General features: G+C 35.6%; 1 protein-coding gene across 15 annotated transcripts in view; it reads left to right on the forward strand.

Moving 5' to 3' along the window:
- FRYL (FRY like transcription coactivator) overlaps positions 1 to 22,034 on the forward strand; it is a 240,389-nt gene that overhangs the window by 188,071 nt on the left and 30,284 nt on the right. For 10 of the 15 annotated variants that reach the window (XM_033105538.1, XM_033105539.1, XM_033105525.1 and 7 more), the window contains 13 exons: positions 277 to 462; positions 1,842 to 2,046; positions 3,229 to 3,350; positions 4,458 to 4,648; positions 6,040 to 6,134; positions 7,190 to 7,794; positions 8,077 to 8,174; positions 12,646 to 12,816; positions 14,543 to 14,683; positions 17,257 to 17,454; positions 20,157 to 20,318; positions 20,440 to 20,514; positions 20,848 to 21,024. In XM_033105538.1, the coding sequence (XP_032961429.1) occupies positions 277 to 462; positions 1,842 to 2,046; positions 3,229 to 3,350; positions 4,458 to 4,648; positions 6,040 to 6,134; positions 7,190 to 7,794; positions 8,077 to 8,174; positions 12,646 to 12,816; positions 14,543 to 14,683; positions 17,257 to 17,454; positions 20,157 to 20,318; positions 20,440 to 20,514; positions 20,848 to 21,024 (2,426 nt within the window). The remainder of the gene's footprint in view (positions 1 to 276; positions 463 to 1,841; positions 2,047 to 3,228; positions 3,351 to 4,457; positions 4,649 to 6,039; positions 6,135 to 7,189; positions 7,795 to 8,076; positions 8,175 to 12,645; positions 12,817 to 14,542; positions 14,684 to 17,256; positions 17,455 to 20,156; positions 20,319 to 20,439; positions 20,515 to 20,847; positions 21,025 to 22,034) is intronic. The other 5 variants (XM_033105528.1, XM_033105530.1, XM_033105540.1 and 2 more) reach the window with 3 other exon arrangements.

Consider the following 22,034-nt stretch of genomic DNA (forward strand, 5'->3'; position numbering starts at 1 on the left):
TTCATTTACGTGTAGTATTATGTAGCAATTTCTAAGAGATGAGTACATTTTAGACATAAAACCCATTGCAAATTTATCTTGATCGTCCCTAGTACTACAGGACAGTAGTCTATTGTAAAAATGTACACAGACTGAAGGCCAAGAAAACTGTATGTAGTATGTCATCTTCCACAAAATAGTTTACATAACTTCTGCATTTCTTTAAAATATGAGTTTGGTAGCACGGATACTCATTATTCCTCTTCACTGATGATTATTTTCTACTATTCCTTTTAGGGTTTGACCACTGCCACCCTGAGGTGTATGAACATTGCAAACGCCTGCTTCTGCACTTATTAATAGTAATGGGATCCAACAGTAACATCCGAACTGTTGCTTCTGTCCTTCTCAGGAACAAGGAGTTTAACGAGCCCAGGGTGCTCACAGTCAAACAAGTTGCACACTTAGATTATACTTTCACAGGTACTTGCTTTAACAGTATAATTTGAAAGTGGAATCGTGCAGTTGTGAAAATTAAATAAATAAAACCTGAAATACTAGAGTACATTTTTTTTTAAATGTAGTTTTGTTGACATTATTTATTGACCAATAAAAGGAATTCAATTTGGAGTATTTGAGTCTGTATTGTCTTTAAGGATCTTTGTAAAAAAATTTAAAGTTCTGAACATGTAAGCTGAAGATAGAATGAAAGAGTGCTTAATTTATTAAGCACTAGTTCTGAAAAAGATGTTGAACTTTATTAGATTCCTTCTAATCCAAAGTCTGAAAAATGGACAAAGGAAGAAATTCAGTTTTTTTTATTCACTTGATTATATTTACTGCATTTAAAATGTTACACATTTTTGAAGTATAGTAAGTTTCAAATTATGCATTTTGAAGTAGTGCGGTCCAAATTAAGGAAACCTAATATAAAATTTATTTCACTGTTGCTGTGAAATTTTTTTTTCCACTTTGCAAGTCATGTTCGCTTCTTTTCTAATAGCCGTAATTTATTCCATTCATCAGTATCCTCAGGTTAATAATAGATAATTTAGAAAAGTAATTTTTTTGAAAAACTGAAATAAAATTACTTTTCTTCCTAATCGTACAATGTCAGATACGGGGTTAATGAATTTTAAAGTTGCTTAGTTGAAACCATGTTATTTACTTACTTAGTTAATACCCTATAGTTAATTAAAAAAACCCCAAACAGTTGTTAGGAAACTTACTCACCTTTTAAAACTATGATTAAAAGATAAATGGACTAAATTTTACTGCCTTTTTTATGTTAAAGCATCTTTATTCAAAATCCATAGTTTGTTGTTTGTTTTTAAGGCCTCTTTTGCCATTTTGTAAATATGGGCATTAGTAATAACCTTTAAAATTATTTAATAATTGACATATGTAAATACTACAAATGGACTTTGAAAGTGCCTTTCTTTAAGTAAAATGAAGCAACAAGTATAGAATCCTTTCCATACGAAATTGAAAATTAGTTCACATTATAGAAATGTGACTGAGTTATTTAATAAATGTTGAGGAAATACACCAAAATATTGGGAAACTGCCACTTTCGCCTTTCTTCAGCAGATGGCAGCAGAGAACTGCAAAGTAAATCCAAATAGTTAAGTTTTAATATTATAATAGCCCGTGAAACAGTGTAGGGGGTGGGGGTGGGGAGCTCACTTGATGTAATTTGGTGCTTGTGAGGCTCCAGCAGAAGGAGCACTGATTTGTGTCAGCTAGCATTGACAGAGTCCCTCACATGTGCAGTATAATCTGTAAGGGATGGATAGTTCAGTTCTTTAAATATTGTGAGAGATTCTTTTGTTCTGGTATTCATGACAGTCTGTCTCTTTCAGCAGGTGTTAGTGATTTTATACCAGATTACCAGCCCTCCCCTATGACTGACTCAGGGCTTAGCTCAAGTTCTACCTCTTCTAGTATCAGTTTAGGAAATAACAGCGCGGCCATTTCCCATCTGCACACCACTATCCTCAATGAGGTCGACATCTCAGTAGAGCAGGATGGAAAAGTCAAAACCCTCATGGAGTTCATTACCTCAAGGTAATATTTGCCGCTCTTACCATTCCAGTGACATACATGTATTAAGTCGTTCTTTCATTTGTCAGCTACCGCAAATCCTATTTTTTTCTGAAGGGCCATTGATTTGAAATATGCAGGTTTATATTGTGCAATATTTAGAAAATTATGGTGCCACCAGAGACTTTCTTCTTTTGTACTCACATTGTTATACCTGAAAAGGGCCTTAATTGTGTCTGGATACCAAGTGCCCAAAGAGAATACTGTATTTTCTAAGTACATATTCCACTTTGATTAGCCCCTTCACAAATCAGTCAATCATCAAATATTTATTAATGGTCTACTCTTTGCAAGGCACTATAAAAGAAGAAACATAGATGGGGAGAAAAGGGCTGGTATTCCACAGCAAGAGCAAAATCTCAGGGGTATGAGAAAACAAAGTGTGTTAGGAAGTGGTGAATAATCCAGTCTGGCTGTAATGCTGAGGAAAGAGAGTTTCTAGACAAGAAAGCTTAGGAGAATTCAAACTGGAGGAGCATGACGCCTAGGTCATGGATTATAGATCTTTTATCTTTCAAGAAAGGAGACATTATTGAAAATCTTTGAGCTGAATGGGGAAGGTGGAACACAATAACTAAATATGTTGGTAAAATCAGCCTCACAGCAATGTACAGGATGGAAGGGAGTGGAGGTGGCGTTACCACATAAAAGGTTGTCAGAGCACTTTGGGCTTAACCCTTATTAATCAAGCTGGTGGCTTTAAGAATGCAAAGGTAGAGAGAATCAACAGGACATTATCGTGTTAAACTTTCCCTGTAGTTTTCACTAGTAAATTATTGTCTTTGCATTATAATCTAAATACAGTCTGTCCTCTACAAATTATATTTTGACCTGTAACACATAGGCTGTAACTACTATTCTTCTCCCTTGGCAAAATTTGTCATCTTTTCCTATTACCTCTGAGAGAATTTGACTGTAGTGATGGAAGACTGAAATTATATGTAACCTGGATATTCCCTTACTTGCTATAACTCATTACTTATCCATGTACAAATAATAATGGTAGGTGTGTGACTGTGTGACATGCTTTTTGATTTATTTAACTACTATCCTTTCTAATTGCAAAGGTGCATCTTAGGCCAATATGGGTAAAACAGTTAATATACACTAAAAACCAAGGGAATTACATCTGTTCTCTGTTTTCAGAAAAAGAGGGCCCCTTTGGAACCATGAGGATGTTTCTGCCAAGAATCCTAGCATAAAGAGTGCTGAGCAGTTAACTACATTTTTGAAACATGTGGTTTCTGTTTTTAAGCAGTCAAGCTCAGGTATGTTTCAATAAACATTTCAGATAATATTTACTTTCCATGAGATATTTTAATATGATGTAGAAATGTTTAGCAAAAAAAAATGGTTTGTTTTTGCTGATAATCTTTAGCAAAAAAGAAAAAGTTGACAGTCGGTATGTCTAAAATGAAAAGTTTTAGACAGGTTTTCTTTTTTTTAACTTATTAGTGATAATACAGAGGGTGCTGAAAAAAATTATACACAGTTTAAGAAAGGAAAAAACTATTGCAATTGTAATACTCAATATATATCAATGACAAAAGATGAATATAAGTCACGTTTTACTTCTGCAATTAAAAGAGGTGCTCAAAGTGGTTACCATCAGCGTCCAGACACTTCTGATTACGGCGAACTACTGCTTGAGCAACGTTGACCAAAGGGGTCCACTTGAATACATTTTTTTGGCACCTCCAGTAGATTTGTTTTGTTTGAAGAAAAATTAAGTTATTACTTAAAAATAAGAAAGCAGCTAGTGGCATTCTGGTGTTCTTAGTTTTATATATGATGGCATCATAAAAAAATGACAATACAACTGTGTAAAATGAAAAAAATTACATTAAAGAACATACGTAGAGGTGACAAACTTAAAAATTCTTTTTAGACAGGTATAGCCCGGGCTTCTGTGATTTAAAATTTAACACATTCTGAAAATTATAGTAAAAATGTATGTGTCTAAAGCATTGGTTCTTAGCTAGGGGTAGTATTGCCCCTCAGGACATTTGACAATGTCTGGGCACATTTGTGTCACAGTTGGGGGGCAGGGGCAAGTGGTTAATAATGGCATATAGTTGGGGAGAGGCCAGGGACGCTGCTGAACATTGTATACTGCACAGGACAGCCCTCACAGCAAAGCATGATCTGGCTAAAGTAATCTCAAGGATTACTTCCCTGGAGATACGAATAAAGAATTGTCTAAAATACAGATAGCGTTTAATGAAAAGAATAAGCATTGACTCATAACATTTGAGTGCCTACCTAGTTTTGTAGGTACTGTGCTGGGCACTGGGTTTTAAATGGTTAGCCTCTGCTTGTAACCCCGAGATTCAGAAAAATAAGAACCATCCTTTTATTTCCTCTTTTTTTCACAGAAGGAGTTCATTTGGAACATCATCTTAGTGAGGTTGCCCTGCAAACAGCACTTTCTTGTTCTTCTCGACACTATGCCGGGAGATCCTTTCAGATTTTCAGGGCCCTAAAGCAGCCTCTTTCTGCAACTACACTTTCCGATGTTCTCTCCAGACTTGTGGAAACTGTAGGGGACCCAGGAGAAGATGCACAGGTATTTCATTAAATTACCTCAGCAGTTATTGAGCATCTACTCGTAGTCAGGGACTTCGTGCTCATCGTAGATTGTTATAAGTAGAGCAAGATCATGGTCCTGTAGGATTATTTATGTCAGCTGTGAACAAGCAGGCAAAGAATTAAAGTTTTTAAGTCAATATTTAATAACATACTAATCAAATGAAATAGTGACTATTAAAGAAATCTTTCCATTTACACACACACACACACACACACACCCACAGAGCCCTGGATATTATCCTGGGATGACCACTAGGTAAAAGAGATAAGAAGGTAAATTTAAATGTAAAGTAGAATATCGAATTTCATTTTCTAAGATAAATTAAGTGAAATGTTGCAGTAGAAAACTTAAGTCTGTATAGATGAATGATTTTATTGACACTGTTACAGACTGGACATACAGCAGTGGATAAGCAGTGGATAAGACAAAGTTTCTGGCGTTCTGGCGCTCACATTGTGTTGGGGAAGTAAGCCTTAATCCACCAGTAACATATAACACAATTTTACTTAGAGATAAATGCTGTGAAAATATTAAGGTAGAGTAACGGGTTCAAGAATGATGGGAAAGGAGTAGTTTTATACGTGATCTTCAGAGAAGGTGATTTTTGAACACATACTTAAGTGACTCCTGTGAGATTCTGGGGAAGAACATTTTCAGCAAAGAGACATGTGCTAACAAGTACAAAGGCCCTGAGACAGAAGCAATAGGCTTTTTTAAGGAAAATCAGGCAAACTGCCTTGTCTAGAGTATATTGGATGGAGGTATCAGAGGCAGGAGATTGATGAGGTATGCAGGACTAGATCGTGTGAGATTTAGTAGGCCCTGGTGAGAGGTGGGGTTTTACTCTGAATTGATCCAGAACCACCCAAAGGGTTTGAGAGGAGGGTGATAGATGTGCTTTGCTTTTCAAAAATTCATTCTGGCACGTTGGGTGGAGTTCTTAGGAGGGCAAGAGTGAAAGCAAAGTGGTGTCATTTTAGAGGCGATTATAAGAGTTCTGGCTGAAATGGTGGTAGCTTAGGATGAGGGAAGCTATGGAGACAAGAGAAAGAGGGTCAGATTTAGGATGTTTTTAAAGTAATGTTTTTCAAGACTTACTGATAGATTCGGTTTAGATGTGAGAGAAAGAAATGAGGATGGCTCCCAGATTTCTGGCCTAAGCAATTTTGGGTGACTTGTGGTGCCATTATAATCAATTTATACCATTAGTTTGATGAGTTTTCATCAGCAAGATCTTGTTGCTCAAGAGTTTAATCATTTTGTAATGTTAATGTGGAGTGTGTTCTATTTTTAAATCTCATCAGGAAGTCCATTGCAATTTCTTTTTTCCACAGCATAATTAATTAAAGTCTGCCCTTTTTTCCTAGGGATTTGTGATTGAGCTTCTTCTCACGTTGGAATCGGCAATTGATACTTTGGCTGAAACCATGAAGCATTATGATCTTCTTTCTGCCCTTTCTCAGTAAGAATTTAAACCAGGCCATCTGTAGATTTGTATATTGAACTTCAGTAGCTAAATATGTATAACTAAACAATTATATTATTCTTATACTGGTAGTGACAATGGTACCAAGGAGATCAGATGAATTACCAGTGGAAAAATGAGCCTCAGAGAGTGAGGACATGTGAAAAGTCACAGGGCTAAGAAGTGGCAGTGCTGTTTCTCTAATGTCTTGGCCAGAGATGTGCCACTCGGGCTTCATGACAAGCTCCATTCCTGCCACACTCCACATTGTCCCCCCAGCAGGCTAGGTCCCTCAGGACTCACACCTTCCACATATGTTCCTTCTCCCTGGAGCTGCCTCCCTCCCACTTCCTCTTCCTTGACAGACCCTGAATGACTTATCTTTCCAGTCCAAACTCAAATATCCCCTCCTAGCTAAGCTTTCCTAAGTCTCCCAGGGAAATGCTAATTGTTACGTCCTTTGGGTTCTCACAGTGTTTTCTTTATATTTTAATAACATCAAATAACAGGCTATAAATTTATCTATTTATGGACCACTCTCCCCCAGTAGATTTTATCTAATATTCCTCATAATTTGCATTCTGCTGGCACATATAGAAAATATTCTTAAGTATTTTTCAGTCAATGATAATTGGATGTGAGGGAGAAGGACAAATCAAAACTTTCTGATCTTGGTTCTTTTGGAAAGTGCACGTTGACTGAAATAGGGCCATTGGAACCATTGAGATTGGGGATAAGACGGATGAGGTCTGCCTTGGACGTAATGTTTGCTAAATCCCAGAGTTGAGTTATCCGTGATTAGTATAACAGCATTTTCGCTTCTAGTCAAGCCTCATCCAACTCAAAAGAAATACTATGCCACAGGAGAAGATCCTGTTGTACATTCTGTTTTAGTACAGAGGAAAGAACTCAAACTTGATTAAGCAGTCAGATAAACTTAAAAACGATTTTTCCCAGTAACAGCTATCACTTTTCAGTGTTTTCAAGAGTACAATTAGTGTAGCAAAACAAGTGATTGTACATGCATTCATCTTATCTTTTCTTTTTTAAAGAACCTCATACCATGATCCTATAATGGGAAACAAGTATGCAGCTAACAGGAAAAGCACTGGACAACTCAATCTAAGCACAAGTCCCATTAATAGTAGTTATTTGGGATATAACAGTAATGCAAGAAGTAACTCTTTGAGATTAAGTTTAATTGCTGACCGAAGAGGTGACCGGCGGCGGAGTAACACACTGGATATAATGGATGGACGGATGAACCATAGCAGTAGTTTAGCAAGGACTAGAAGCCTTTCCTCTCTAAGAGAGAAAGCGTTGTATGATGTGCAGCCCACTACTGAGCCTGCCAACTTGATGGCCACCATTTTTTGGATAGCAGCATCTTTATTGGAATCAGATTATGAATACGAATACCTCCTGGCTCTCAGGCTTCTCAACAAACTGCTTATCCATTTGCCTTTGGATAAATCAGAGAGTCGAGAGAAGATTGAAAATGTACAAAGCAAACTGAAATGGAATAACTTTCCAGGCCTTCAGCAGCTCTTCCTTAAGGGTTTTACCTCAGTATCCACACAAGAAATGACCGTGCATCTCCTCAGTAAACTCATTGCTGTCTCCAAACACACACTGGTGGATCCTTCCCAGTTGTCAGGTGATGTTAATAGAATTGCTCCTACTCTTTGCTTTTGAATGTGGCTGCATGTAAACTAATCATTTGTTTGGAAATCTAATATCTGCTTTTCCGCAGTTACCATGTTTTAAATATGTGAGATAGCTTAAATTCTTTGGTAAAAGCAAAAACAGAATTCAGAAAATCGAGCACTGTAGGAAATAAAAAGAAAATGGTTTCTGTGAACCATTAAAAATAAATACCTGTAACTTTTAAAATGATGTGCAATAAAATTGGTTATTGTTTCCTTTTTTTTTTTGATAGGCTTTCCTCTTAACATCCTTTGCTTATTGCCTCACTTAATCCAGCATTTTGACAGCCCAACTCAGTTTTGCAAAGAAACAGCTAGCCGAATAGCAAAGGTAAGCAAATATTATGCTGAATGATAACACTGAAGGGAAATTTTTCTGGAGTTTATCTTAACAGAGTGGGGCGGGGGCGGGGGGTTTATTGTCACTTCTTTTGTCAATTTCACAGCTAAATTTTTATTCTTTTTATGCATATAAAGGAGTCATACAGTAATGATGCAAGTTACAACTGCTCAAATGACAGTGAATAAAATTATTTCATTAGAGTAACACTCCTCTGAGTCTGAGTCTTTTTCTGCTCCACTTCCCTACTTTATTCTCTACCTTTCTGGCAGTTTCTAATTTGTTCATTTGTTCACTAGCAAATATTTACTGATCAGTGGGTTAGGTACTGGAAATACAATGATAATCAAAGTAGATGGAATACCTACTCTTGTGGGCCTCCTGGGGGGATGCAATCCAGGAAGTAGACAGTTACCATAGCATCTGATAAGTACAGTGGGAGGGCAGAGTATTCTAGGGGTCCCTAAAACAGAAGTCTTCTCTAGGAAGTCACATCTAAGCTGATATTGAAGGCTTAGGAACAACCAAGGTAAGATCGTTGGGTAAGAAACAGCAGGGCCGAGGGTAGACGTTTTCTAGGTAGAAGCAATTGCATGTGCAAAAGCCCTGAGGAGGAGAGGGCATAATATAGTTTGGGATTCTGGAAGTTCTCTCTTCCTTTTCCTTTTAATACTCGCTTCATCTCTCTCTGCCTCATTCACTTTTGTTTTCCTAATTTGCCTCTTTCCCTCCCATTGGACAGTTCTGAAACAGGAATGTAGCTATTTTTAAATCATCTGTTAACATTTGTTTAAAAGTATTATAACTCTTGATCTTAATTTTAATATGATTTTGAAGTTTTATATTTTTAATTTCCTCTCTTAAGAACAACAAAGATCAAACTCTCTTCTGCTTAAACTTAATTCTTTGTTAAATTTTTTTGGTCAGATTCAGTCTTGGAAATAAGGCTTTTCACAGACTGAAAATGTAAAACAGTTATAAGAAGGAGTTATATAAATGTATAAGTAACATACATACAACAGGAAATTAGGTGAACTGGGGGAGGTGAATGAATAGCAATATCAGTGAGAAAACGATCTACCACTGGGAGAAAAATCAGAGAAGTCTGCAGCAGAAGGGAACAAGCAAGTATAATTCTCTGGAAGAACTTTATATTTTATATAAGGAATTTTTTTTTAAAGCTGAGATTCAGTTAACAAGTAGCACAGCAGCAAATGGAAAGAGCAAGCATGCATAAAGCCAAAAAAACCAAACAAACAAACGAAAAAAAAAAAACACCCTCCTCTCCAAGGCCCAAATGTCAATACTGGTAAGTTCGAATTTATCTCTAGGTGCCGATGTAGTGAAAGATACTACCCACCCAAATAATCACACTAACAGTTAACAAGAGTAAGAACATTTTCATTATCTTAATAGATAATTAGTAAATGACCAGAAAATACGTGATAAAATAATGCTGGTAAATCCATCTCTTAATTAAATTTCTAAATAAATGAGATATGGGGAGATCTTTAACACAATCACTTTAAAAGCATGTATTTAAAAAGAGCCATTATTATAGTTAATGGAACCATATCTCAGTTTTTAAAATGATTTTTTGATTGTACACCTGAAATCTATGTAACTTTACTAACAATTGTCACCCCAATAAACTTTAATTAAAAAAAAAGAAAAATGATTATTTGCCTAAAACAACCCAACAACATGTATTTGTATTAGTGAGGTCTAAAAGTGATATAAAATGAATAATTTATTAAAATAGCTTTCAATTTTTTGTTCAAGTGACACATTAGAAAATGTAAACAAGGATTTTTTTTTCTACACAAAAGAAAATATTAGGGAAAAAAATATATTGGCCTTCTTTGGGATTTCAAGAAAATAAAAAGCATTTGTCCCCTAATAGGAGAAGTAGAAGCTTTTAAGAGTATCGGCTGCAATGCTCTGAGTAAGTCCCTGCTAAGTGCTGGGTAAATGAGGACCGCTGAGGGACGAGGCCCCTGAGAGCAAGCCTCTTCTGCCATAACTGAGGCAAAAAACAGGACATTCCAAATATCTTTTTTGTTTTTAAGAAATCAAATATATGGCTTTCTGTGAATCATAAATTGTTTTTCAAGTCTGTTTTCCTCCTGTTGATCAGCACACAGAGGTTCCATCTTAAGCTTTCAGCAGGCTGCAGGATGAGAATTAAATTGGTTTCTTAATTATTCCCTCACTTAAACTGTTGAGTAATTTTCTCCCATTATGTGCTTCCTCATTAGGCATATATCTCTGGTTCAACTGTTTGTGCCTTTGGAGACCATAGAATTTCAAAATGAGGCAACACTCAGGAAAAACATAGTCCTTTTTAGCTATTCATCACAGCAAAAACAGTATACTCAAAACATTTGTTGTAAGACATTCTTTTTGGATCATAGTTTAACCTGGTAATTCAAAAATTCCAAAATTAAATCTAAGCCCTTTATTATAAAATTGCACAGCATATATTCTAAAAACCTTTCTTTTTCTTTTTAAAAATAGTTTTAAAAAAAATCGTTCTTTAAAAATATATATTCTTTAAGAATACAAGAATTCTATAGAATATCTTATTCTTCAGGAAAATTCTTTAAACTATAAAAGCTTTTCCTGAAAAATAACAAATTGTTATGAAATTATAAAATTGAGATTTTTTTAAATAATAGTACAATAACATATTATATTTTGAAATACAAATAAGAAATATCAACTTACTTTTTTTTCCTCCCTGGTGTCTGTTTTTTGGGTAAAAAAGGCGAGTGCATGAAACCAGCTGCTTTAATGATTTTATAAAATAACTTACAAGGTACTGTGTTAGTCTCTGCAGTCTTGCATCCCTTCATATCTCAGGGCTATCCAGTGATAATGTCCACATGATGAATTAAAATAAATCAGAGTCATCTGGAAGTTGAAATTACAGTATATGTATTTTAAAAGGTAGTACTCTACTTTCTTTACTCAATGCTTCAGGCAGCTTGTGAAAATACATACATACATACATACATACATACATACATCAATAAGACGGAAGAATGAGGAAAATGGAAAAAGGAAAATGAAAAGAAATTTCAATGAGGCTAGCCTTTTGCAGTAGGCAGAGATAAAAGACTGGCATGGCCTCTTGATAGTTCTGCATTGTTCGGATGTCCCCCAGAGAGGATAAGGAACATCCTCACCTATAACTCAGGAAACAGACAGACTAAGAAGGTGCACTTAGTCAGTAAGGGTGATCCTCGCAAACATTCCTTGATTCAGATTCCATAGCGCTGGACAAAACAAACTCTAGGAAGTCAGCACACTTTGAAGTGGCTTTTAAATGATTGGCCAAGGACCTTAAGAGCTTTTAGGTGACTTCCTGAAGAGCAGTTTTGGGTCCACCCTGCCGACCGCCACTCATTGGAGATGCAGGACTCAGTTTTACCAGAGTCCAATGAAGTCCTTTGAAGATATCCTACACACTGAGGCTCTGCAACGGACTGCTCTACTGAGACCCGGGGTAGCTTGAGGCTAAAGTATGTCTTTGGCACAGCAGCTCTGCACCTCCTTGAGAGTTTCCGGGCTGATCCTGCCTATTTAGTTATTTATGCTCCAAACCATGTGTAGATTTTACAAAACAACTTTTTTTTTTTACTCAATTTTTTTTTTTTTTTTGAGATTTTATTAGGGAAGGGGAACAGGACTTTATTGGGGAACAGTGTGTATTTCCAGGACTTTTTTTTCCAAGTCAAGTTGTTGTCCTTTCAGTCTTAGTTGTGGAGGGCGCAGCTCAGCTCCAGGTCCAGTTGCTGTTGCTAGTTGAAGGGGGCGCAGCCCACCATCCCTTGCGGGAATCAAACCGGCAACCTTGTGGTTGACAGGACACGCTCCAACCAACTGAGCCATGCGGGAGCTCAGTGGCAGCTCAGCTCAAGGTGCTATATTCAATCTTAGTTGCAGGGGGCGCTGCCCACCATCCCCTGCGGGACTCGAGGAATTGAACTGGCAACCTTGTGGTTGAGAGCCCACTGGCCCATGTGGGAATCAAACTGGCAGCCTTTGGAGTTAGGAGCACGGAGCTCTAACCACCTGAGCCACCGGGCCAAAACAAAACTCTTTTTACGAAACAGTTACAAAAGGATATACGAGTATGGGACTTACCAAACTCTGTATGGGTTTTTTACCAAAGACAGTTTTACAGAGCATCAGACTGAAAAAAGCCATAGTATTTAACAGCCACAACAAGTGTTTGACATATTAATCATCTTTCCGTATTATCTATTATTATTTGTTTAAGAATGTGCTTTTTGTTCCTCTTCTAACTTTGCTACTATATTGAAATAAAATGCATTAAAGTTTCAACATATACATCTAAATTATTTCATTAAGTGCATTTAAGTGTAAATTCAAGTTTAAACTTGTGTCTTTATTTTTGGTGAATGAATTTTTTTTTTTTTTTTTTTTTTTTTTTTAGGTTTGTGCAGAAGAAAAATGCCCAACACTTGTCAATCTGGCTCACATGATGAGTTTGTACAGTACACACACTTATTCCAGAGACTGTTCTAACTGGATCAACGTAGTGTGTAGATACCTTCATGACTCCTTCTCAGATACTACATTTAACCTTGTGACTTACCTTGCAGAGGTAAATTGAGAAAAAAGGGGGGGATGGTGGTGATTTTTTTAACTGCTCTGTGGCAAAACTTTTAGGTAGTCTTATTTCTAGAAGCAGCACTGATACTAATCTTCAAATTGTCTTTGAGAGTGAGTATAGATTAACATCTCTTTTTAAAGAAAAATATAGATAATACCTTTCAAGTATAAAGAAAGTTTTTATAAAGGTTCCCCCCCCCCCCATTTTCAGTATTTATTTCTTTATTCACTGTCTTTAAGTGGTATAAATTCAAGATAATGTAAACCTCAACTATATTTAAAATGGGTTTTTAGTGAGTGGTCTTGATCCTAAGGAATGGTGATAGTATTTGTTTCTACAAAATTAGTTCTTGACTTAGAAATCCCTTCTAGAATAATGGAGTATGCAGAGGCATTTCCTCTGGGGAATTTTTTTTATTTTGATGATACATTTGCTTCCTAATCTAAGATACGATTTTGGAGGCTAAAAATGGAATTATTTTAAAAAAAAAAACACAAAACTAGAACAGCATAAAAAGTTAGTATTTATTTGTTTAAGAAGTAATTTCATGCCTAGTAAATCACTGAGTAGATAGCCACCCCAAAAGGAAGAAATTCCTAGTCACTAAAAATGTTTGTCATCTTACAATAAAGTAACACCTCCCTTTTCAAAAGTTGACCTCTGGAAATTAAATTTGAAATACTGTATAGACTTAAAAGTCATTCACAACTCAGTGAGCATTATAAATGCTCATAACACTCTTTAAATTATCTACATCACTGACGTTGACTGTCATAAAATGCTTCAGGACTGGTGTGAAGTTTTAAAGTGTTGGTTTTGATAGGATTACTCCCATCAACTTTATATTTAAGAGAGCTGACAGTGTGAGCTGTGTGCCCAACAACTTACTAACCTAAATGAATGCAAGTCTCTAGTTTTATCTTACACCTTTAGGAAACAAGCTGACATAAAACCAGTCCTAACCTCCTTAATCGGCTTTGAATTTAAGTGTTTTAGACCAGCTTCACTTTTTGTGCCACCATAAAGTTCACTGCCAAAGTAGCACTAAGTCTCCCTAAAGATCCAGTCGTGGGGTGCTAAGGGCTAGAACTGGCACAATACAGCCTGTTGTGTGCCATCTGTGGGCAACATTTGTCTGTTCTCTAGAGGGAATGCTTTGCCCCAAATGTTACTCTTCCTAGTGTCAATTATCCTTGCTGTATTACTATAATTATCATCACAGTATTACTAACAACAGTACTAAAACTAGTTACATGTATTTAAACTATATGTATTTAATTTAATTGACCTGCAAACCCTAGGAGGTAGGTAGTGGCACTGATTTATTTTAAAAATCAAGGCTCAGAGAAGTTACGAAATGTGTCCACGATCACAAAGCTAATAGGTGGCTGGTGTGAATATCTTGGGGTAGTTATATTTTTGGTGATGGTGGTATAGTGGTTTTTCTCTTTACCTAAAACAAATAGTGTTCAATGAAATTAAAGAAAGTTCAGGAAATTAAAGAAAACACCAAAATTAAGATGAAAAATACCTAATTCTCCTTTCTGAGCCAAAACCAAATAAGAGTAGTAGACATTTTACCTTTTTTAGTCCCTGGATTTCTAATCATCCAACCATAAATTCATGGCTTAAAGCAATTATGTTTTTGAACATCATAAGTATAAATATTGAATTTTCTTCAGCCTGATTAAAGTATACTTTTTACTATTACTTTTAGCTGTTAGAAAAAGGATTGTCTAGTATGCAGCAATCATTGCTACAGATCATCTATAGTCTTTTGAGTCACATTGACCTGTCTGCTGCCCCAGTCAAGCAGTTTAATCTGGAGATCATAAAGATTATTGGCAAATATGTACAGGTGAGTGATCACAAAATTTATGTGGGGAAATGTTCATCTCAAAATGATTTGTAATCATAAAAAAAATCAGAAAAACCTTAAATGACTAGAAGTAAAGAAATGGTAAGTCCATAAATTATGTCTTCTGGAATATTTAAATGGAATAATATTCTCAGTGTAAGTGACGAAAAGTAGAATCTGTATGGTGCCTGATAAAAAGCACCAGATATTTAGAAAGTGGGAAAAAAAAGTCAGACTTGGTTTGATGTAAGTGATAAGTCAACCTGATCTGTATTGAATTTCGCCTTTCAACTATCTGTGACAAAAGGCCTTTCAGAGCAGATCAGTAATGTGGATATAGTTTATCAAAGAGAGCAAACTCTTTAAGAACCTTAACGGATAAGTATGTTTGTGTTTCTACTTCAGCTATATTTGCATTCACTCTAGCAAAACTTACAAATGGAAATACTTGGCTTGCAACAAGTTTATGTCTTAGTCCATATCTGAAAGTAATAAAAGTCTTAAAAAGTTTTCCATGCCATTAGGTAATCCAGGTTATATTTTAAATTCCTTTGAAAATCAGTGATTGCAAGTATTCCAAAAACATAAGATTCTTTGGTGACCCTATTAATCTTCTCTGTCTTATCCCTCAGTGAGTAAAGCTTCACCAAGTAACAATCATATTTTTTTCTAAAGCATATTTCTCTTTTCTGCTTAAAGCATAAAGATGTTAACTCATCAAATATTTGGCTGGATCTCCCATAGAAACACATACCACATCGAATTACTAATTTATGAAACATAAATGTATTTCTTTTGTTCAGAAACACAAACTCATATGCCCACTGCACTAGTAAGCAACCAAAAGAGGACATAGATTTGTGTCAAAATGAATTGCACATTCCCCATCGAAAAGGACCGGCACAACTTAGCATCCCCTGATGGTTGCCATGTTGGAATACGTGTCCAGTCTTGCCACAACTTCACATTATTTAAAGAGATGCTGGAAATGGGTTTTTCCCCAAAAACTGCCTAATTTCAAAATGTTGACTCAAATTTTTTTTGAAATTTATTTTTAAATGTTGTGTGAACCAAGGTCATATTTAGCTGATGGGTCATCACAATTAGTGCTTTATTCAAGCATTAAACATTTTACAAAGAATTGAACTCCTGATAATCTTTTACATTTAGAACACAACTACCCATATAATTTATAGAAACATTCCTGAAGAAGTTTTAACACTTTACAATATTCAGAGTCTCTACTTATTTTTACCAGAAAAAAATTATGATTTCGACTAAGTCATAACTTTGTTAAATGTAAACTGTTTGTTACAGTGTGATATGCTTAAAATGTCACAATGTTATGTGGATGTTTTTATTATTAAATACATTGTGCTTTAGGTGTCTTAATATTAAGATGTCATTAGCTAACTTGGATAACTCAGTTCTGCCAAAGATTTTTTTATTTAATTTTGTTGTTTTAATGGCATTTCTCCTCGCCCCACCCCCAGAATTGTCAACTGTGAAACGATATGTATAATACAAGGTTGAAATGTGATTTTTGTAACATAACTAAGAAAAAAAGTAGTTTTTTATATGTATTCTTTTCAAGTTAGTAAGGAGGAAATACTATAAATTCTTTATGAGAGATTGATTTCTTCTCCACATATACATTTATCATGTAAATCATTCCTAAATTATGTTGTAGAAATATATAAAACCAAAAAAAGCAGAAAAACATAGCCACCATATATGTAGGGAGAAAAAAAACACACCCTCACATACAACTCAGTAATCCCTGAGAGCATCACTTTAGCACAGTATTTACACTTATTATTTGGGGCGTAGGTCATCAACAAAAATCTAATTTTTTTTTTTTGTATTGTACTGTTTTTCCCCGAAAATAAGACCTAGCCGAACCATCAGCTCTAATGCGTCTTTTGGAGCAAAAATAAATATAAAACCCGGTCTTATTTTACTATACTATAAGAACCGGTCTTATTTTAATATGTGAGGGTGCTTATTTTAATATAAGACCAGGTATAATATAATATAATGTAATATAATATATAATACCAGGTCTTATATTAATTTTTGCTCCAAAAGATGCATTAGAGCTCATTGTCCAGCTAGGTCTTATTTTTGGGGAAACATGATATTTTAATATTTTTATGTCTAAAAAAAGTTTGCATTGAAATTTTTTACTCCAAGACTTAAAATATTTAGTCATAAAACTATAAACTTTACGAAGCTCACATATATGCAATCCCTTTGTTTACCACTACTGCCAGATTACTATATTAGAATTTCTAAATTAATAATATTTATAAAGCACTTATGGGAGAAATGCAAGGTATTCTGATTTGTTAGCAATATTATGTATATAGTACCTCATAAAAACTAACATTACAAATAACTTGTTTTCTTCCCTTTTTAACTTAGATCCTCTGTTAAGAACCTCAAAATAAAAATGAATAATTAACAAGAGTTTTTGTAGAAACAGTATTTTCATTGTGTACAGTAGTTAAATTTTTGTTCTTAGTTAAATATGTATTCGTAACTCTGATATGTCTGTTGTATTTTTAAACCAGAGTCCTTATTGGAAGGAAGCCCTTAACATATTAAAATTGGTGGTGTCTCGCTCTGCAAGTCTTGTTGTACCCAACGATGTCCCCAAGACCTATGGGGGAGATATAGGATCTCCTGAAATATCCTTCACTAAGATTTTTAATAATGTCTCTAAGGAGCTGCCTGGGAAGACCTTAGATTTCCATTTTGATATATCTGAGGTAAGATGCTCAGGAATCCATACAGAAGCTCTTTTAGAAATTTTCATTTGTTCATTTATTCATTCAACATGCAAATTGAGCTCATACGCAATAGGAGACACTGGGATAGGTGTGAAAATGGGATGAGGGTGGGGAGAAGGCCTACTCTTGGGAAGCTGACAGTCTCTTGGAGAAATAGGCAAATAAACATTGTGATCAGTGCTTGGCTGGAAGCAAGTTTAAGGTGCTGTCGAAATACATGTGTATCTAACCTGAGTGTTGAAAGAGAAGTAACACTGGACAGGCATATGTGTATGGAAGTGTGGGGAGGCAGGATTAAATCCAAGAAAAGGCAGCATGTGTGAATGAAGGCTTGTAAGTGTGAGAAAGCATGGTGCTCTGAAATCTTCCAATTAGTACAGCGTACCTTGAGCAGAGGACAGAGAACAGAGTACAGAGTGTGATGAGAGAGAAGCTGAAGGCACAGGGAAGGACAAGGGAGCTTGGTTGCCGTAGTAACAAGATGGTTTTTATCTTGAACCAGAAGTTCAGAAAGGATTTTTAGGTAGAGTAGGAAATATTAGGATTTGCGTTTTAAGATGATCACTTTGGCAAGAGGATGGAAAACAGAGCAGGGGGGAGGAGAGGGAAATCAGTGAGGAATCTGTTAGAATAATTTGGGCAAAAGATAATGTTGGACTGTCCACTGGCAACTGCAGACAAAATGAAGAAGGGTTGGTTTTCAAAAGGGCCGAGGCTGTAAATGATAGGATTTCATGGGAAGGAGAGGAAGTGCTATGTGAGGAAGAGACATCAGGACAGTTCCATTGACAATCCCCTGAATGTTGGTGCTATTCAAGGAGAACAGCGTTTAGCAGGAGGGGGTGATGAGTTCAGTCTTGAATATATTGATTCTGAAGTAACTAAGAAACACACTGACAGAGGTACCTAGTAGTCCATTAGATTTTGAGATCTGAAGTTTTAGAGGAAAACTTGGGTGGAAGTAAAAATTTTAAGGATTTTCAGTGTTGTATATACGTGGAAATGGAAATCATGGGAGGAAAAACAAGGCTAAAATAAACTGAGACCTGAGAAGCTCAATATTGCTAGACAGAGGCAGGGCCTGCCAGTCCCAAAGGGAACCTGGGTTCTGACTATGACACATATTCATACAAATCTCACGTAAAGATTGTTGACTCTTTTGGGAAACCCTAATTCTTTTTTCTCCAGCACCTGAGCCCAATCTTGGTGGTTTTGGTGCCATAGAAATGGTCTTTTACAAGCCAAAGGAGGAATTTTTCAAGAGAGAAGTTATGGATCAAGTATTGAAGGAGAAAAAAAAACACAAAAACAAACAAACAAAAAGTATTGAAGGGGAGTTGAGAAAGATAAAAATTGAAGATCTGATCACATTTTAATTGATTAGGAATATATAAATTTAAAAAATTTCTTTTTGCAATTTAGTCCTGCTATAAGGATTTATCCAAAGTTTATTGGTTTTTGTTTTTTGTTTTAAGGTAGAAAGTATATTTATTGCTAATCTTTTCGTTAATGTCACCTGAAAATTCTAACATGGAGTACATACTAGCATCAGACTATGATAGAGTAACTGGGCTTTACTGTTCTTCCATTTCAGAAATTGATGATGTAACAATTTATTTGAAGCAGTGATGTGAATTCTCAAAACATTTGATAAACCTGATTTCAATTTATTTCATCAAAGTTTCCCAAGTGCCTGCTATGTGTAGGCACGGGAGATACCCTAGAGGAACAGAGATGAATCGCGTTTGGTCCGGGGACTCTCCTGTAGTAAGAAAGACAGGCACATAAACAACGCACCCTCACGGGGCACATGTCCAAGTAGAATTACCCACTGGTGGTGGTAGTTTCACAGAAGGTGTCCTTGGAAGTCTGGAGTCATCCTTAAAAGATGAATAGGGATTTGCTTGGTGAATATTCCATGCAAAGCGGGTAGCATGTGTGAAAACGTAGGTCCATAAAAGCATGGTATGTTTGAGAAACAATAGCAAGTTCAGTTTTGCTGTATTGTGAAGTTCAGGGGGGAGGGAGAAGTTGAGTTTAGGGAGATAAGCAGGAACCAGATCATAAAGGGACTTGTATAATAGGCGAATGAGCTTGAATATTATTTTCAAATGCAAATTCAAGATAGTTCACAAAGCCAAATACATATAAATGAGTTTTCGATCATCATAGAATTTTTACTGAAATAAGTTTTGGAAATATTATACTTCAGATTTGTAGTAAGAAGCTACATAGATATCTTCTTTGGAGTTCTTACTTACCTTGAATCTTTGCAAAAGCACATTACTGAAGCACACTTCACAATATGCATTGAAAAAAAAACACCAAAATGTTAATAGACATTAAATCTGAATGGTGAGATTTTTAAAAATCATTTTTATATTTTCTGAGCTTTCAAAGATACATTTTATAATCATGGAGAAAAAAGTGGTAGTTTTTAAAGAAAGCAGATCTATATTTAAAATAGGAATAAGCTCACTGGTAGTCTCAGAGACCCATTTCCAATAAAGGGAAATCTCTTGATAAAAACAACTGTTGATTTTTGTAATATCTACTGCAGGCTAAGTAATCTTTTTCCTTATGCTGCTCTTTTGGTTGTTTGTTTTTAAAAATGTCATAGATATATAACCCGTTTATGTTGAAATATTTGAGTCAAACACTGGCATTTTGTTTCTGTGTAGACACCAATTATTGGAAACAAATACGGTGACCAACATAGCGCAGCTGGAAGAAATGGGAAACCGAAAGTTATTGCTGTTACTAGAAGTACCTCTTCTACTTCTTCTGGTTCAAATTCTAATGCCTTGGTCCCTGTTAGCTGGAAAAGGCCACAGTTATCACAGGTACATAAAAAATACCAAAACTGAATATTCATAGAAGAATCAATTTTGTTGAATGTATGAAAACTTGAAAATTTGTCCTATTTTATCAGTAATCCTAACATTTGAATTTTTTTTTCCTTAGAGAAGAACAAGAGAAAAGCTAATGAATGTGCTCTCTCTCTGTGGTCCAGAATCTGGCCTTCCAAAGAATCCATCAGTGAGTAATCATAAAAACACGTGTAAAGGTTTTAAAAATCAGGTTATTCCATAATGAAATGGAAATCATTCTGTCTCCTTGCTTGCCTTTTCTAACTTATCTGACTTATGCTATTGACTAAGCGTGAAAAAAGTATGACTTGTTTTTGTGACAATTGGCAGCTATGCTAATTATTCAACCAGTTAGACGTTAACATGAAGACCAAATTAAAGCTCCACAATTCATTGACAAATGAGGCCCGCAGTGGCTCTTAGGGCACAATGTCTCATATGCAGAGTGACAAAGCTGATCGCTGGCCTTTTTTTCTTTTTTTTTTTTTTTGCGGGGCATCAGGTTGTATTTTCTTCTAACGAAGATTTGGAAGTCGGTGACCAACAGACAAGCCTAATTTCTACAACAGAAGATATAATTCAAGAGGAAGAAGTAGCTGTGGAAGATAATACCAGTGAACAACAGTTTGGCGTTTTTAAGGATTTTGACTTTTTAGATGTTGAATTGGAAGATGCAGAGGTAAGGATATGGGCTTTCTATTGTAATATTCATAGAATAGTTGCAACTGTATAAGAATTAAAGATTTGACCATAAACTCTTTCCTTATTAAGGTCAGTGTATAGTCAAAAAGATAAAAATCTAACTTGGGAATTAAATGTGATTACTAGCACAGTTAGTCCAGTAGCAGAATAAGTCTGAAATAAAAGAGGAACATCTAATTTTTCATCTTTGTGTTTAAAAAAAAAAACGAAAGTAAAAAAAATGGATTTCTTCAAAAATGTTTTTTAAATTTTCGGTGAGCTTAGGCTTAAATGTTTGGCATGAGCTACTGAAATTAATGTGCAGCAAAATAGTAAAAACTTACATGAAAGTATATCAAACAATTTTTCAGAATGTGGCACTTATGCTAAATTGATGGTTGAGAATGCTGTGGCTCTCGAACTCTTTCCTATGGCAGATGACTGAGATTCTTCCTGTGATACTCCTCACCACTTTGTTCTTCATGATGTAGCCAGCTCTCTCAAATGCCTCATTTCATTTCATACCCAAAGGGCTTTCTCTTCTAAATTGATTCAGTTTAGATTAAATTGATGGTGTGTCCATTCAGACACTTTCTAAGTGGAAAATCCAGCTCACAAAACTGAGATAGGCCAGAGTAGGGCTTATGTAGATATAGCTGTGAGGTCTTTGGCTCTTTGCAGTTCTCTAAGCTCTGCCTTTCTCTGCAAGTCAGCCTACCCTCAGACAATAGAAAGATGATTGTCACTGCTACCGTGTTGCCCTGAAAATAAGACCTAACGAGAAAATAAGCCCTAGCATGATTTTTCAGGAGGGCATCCTCTGAACATAAGCCTTAATGCATCTTTTTGAGCAAAACTTTATATAAGACCCGGTCTTATTTTCGGGGAAACACGGTACATGTGGCCTTACATCCACATGTAGTAGAAAAAAATGAGGTCACTTCCAGAAATGCTCTCAAGAAAGTGACAAAGTTGCTCTCCTAAACTCTTTTAGCAAATTTCTTGTCA

Source organism: Rhinolophus ferrumequinum, chromosome 5 (assembly GCF_004115265.2).
Source record: "Rhinolophus ferrumequinum isolate MPI-CBG mRhiFer1 chromosome 5, mRhiFer1_v1.p, whole genome shotgun sequence".
Taxonomy (NCBI): Eukaryota; Metazoa; Chordata; class Mammalia; order Chiroptera; family Rhinolophidae; genus Rhinolophus; species Rhinolophus ferrumequinum.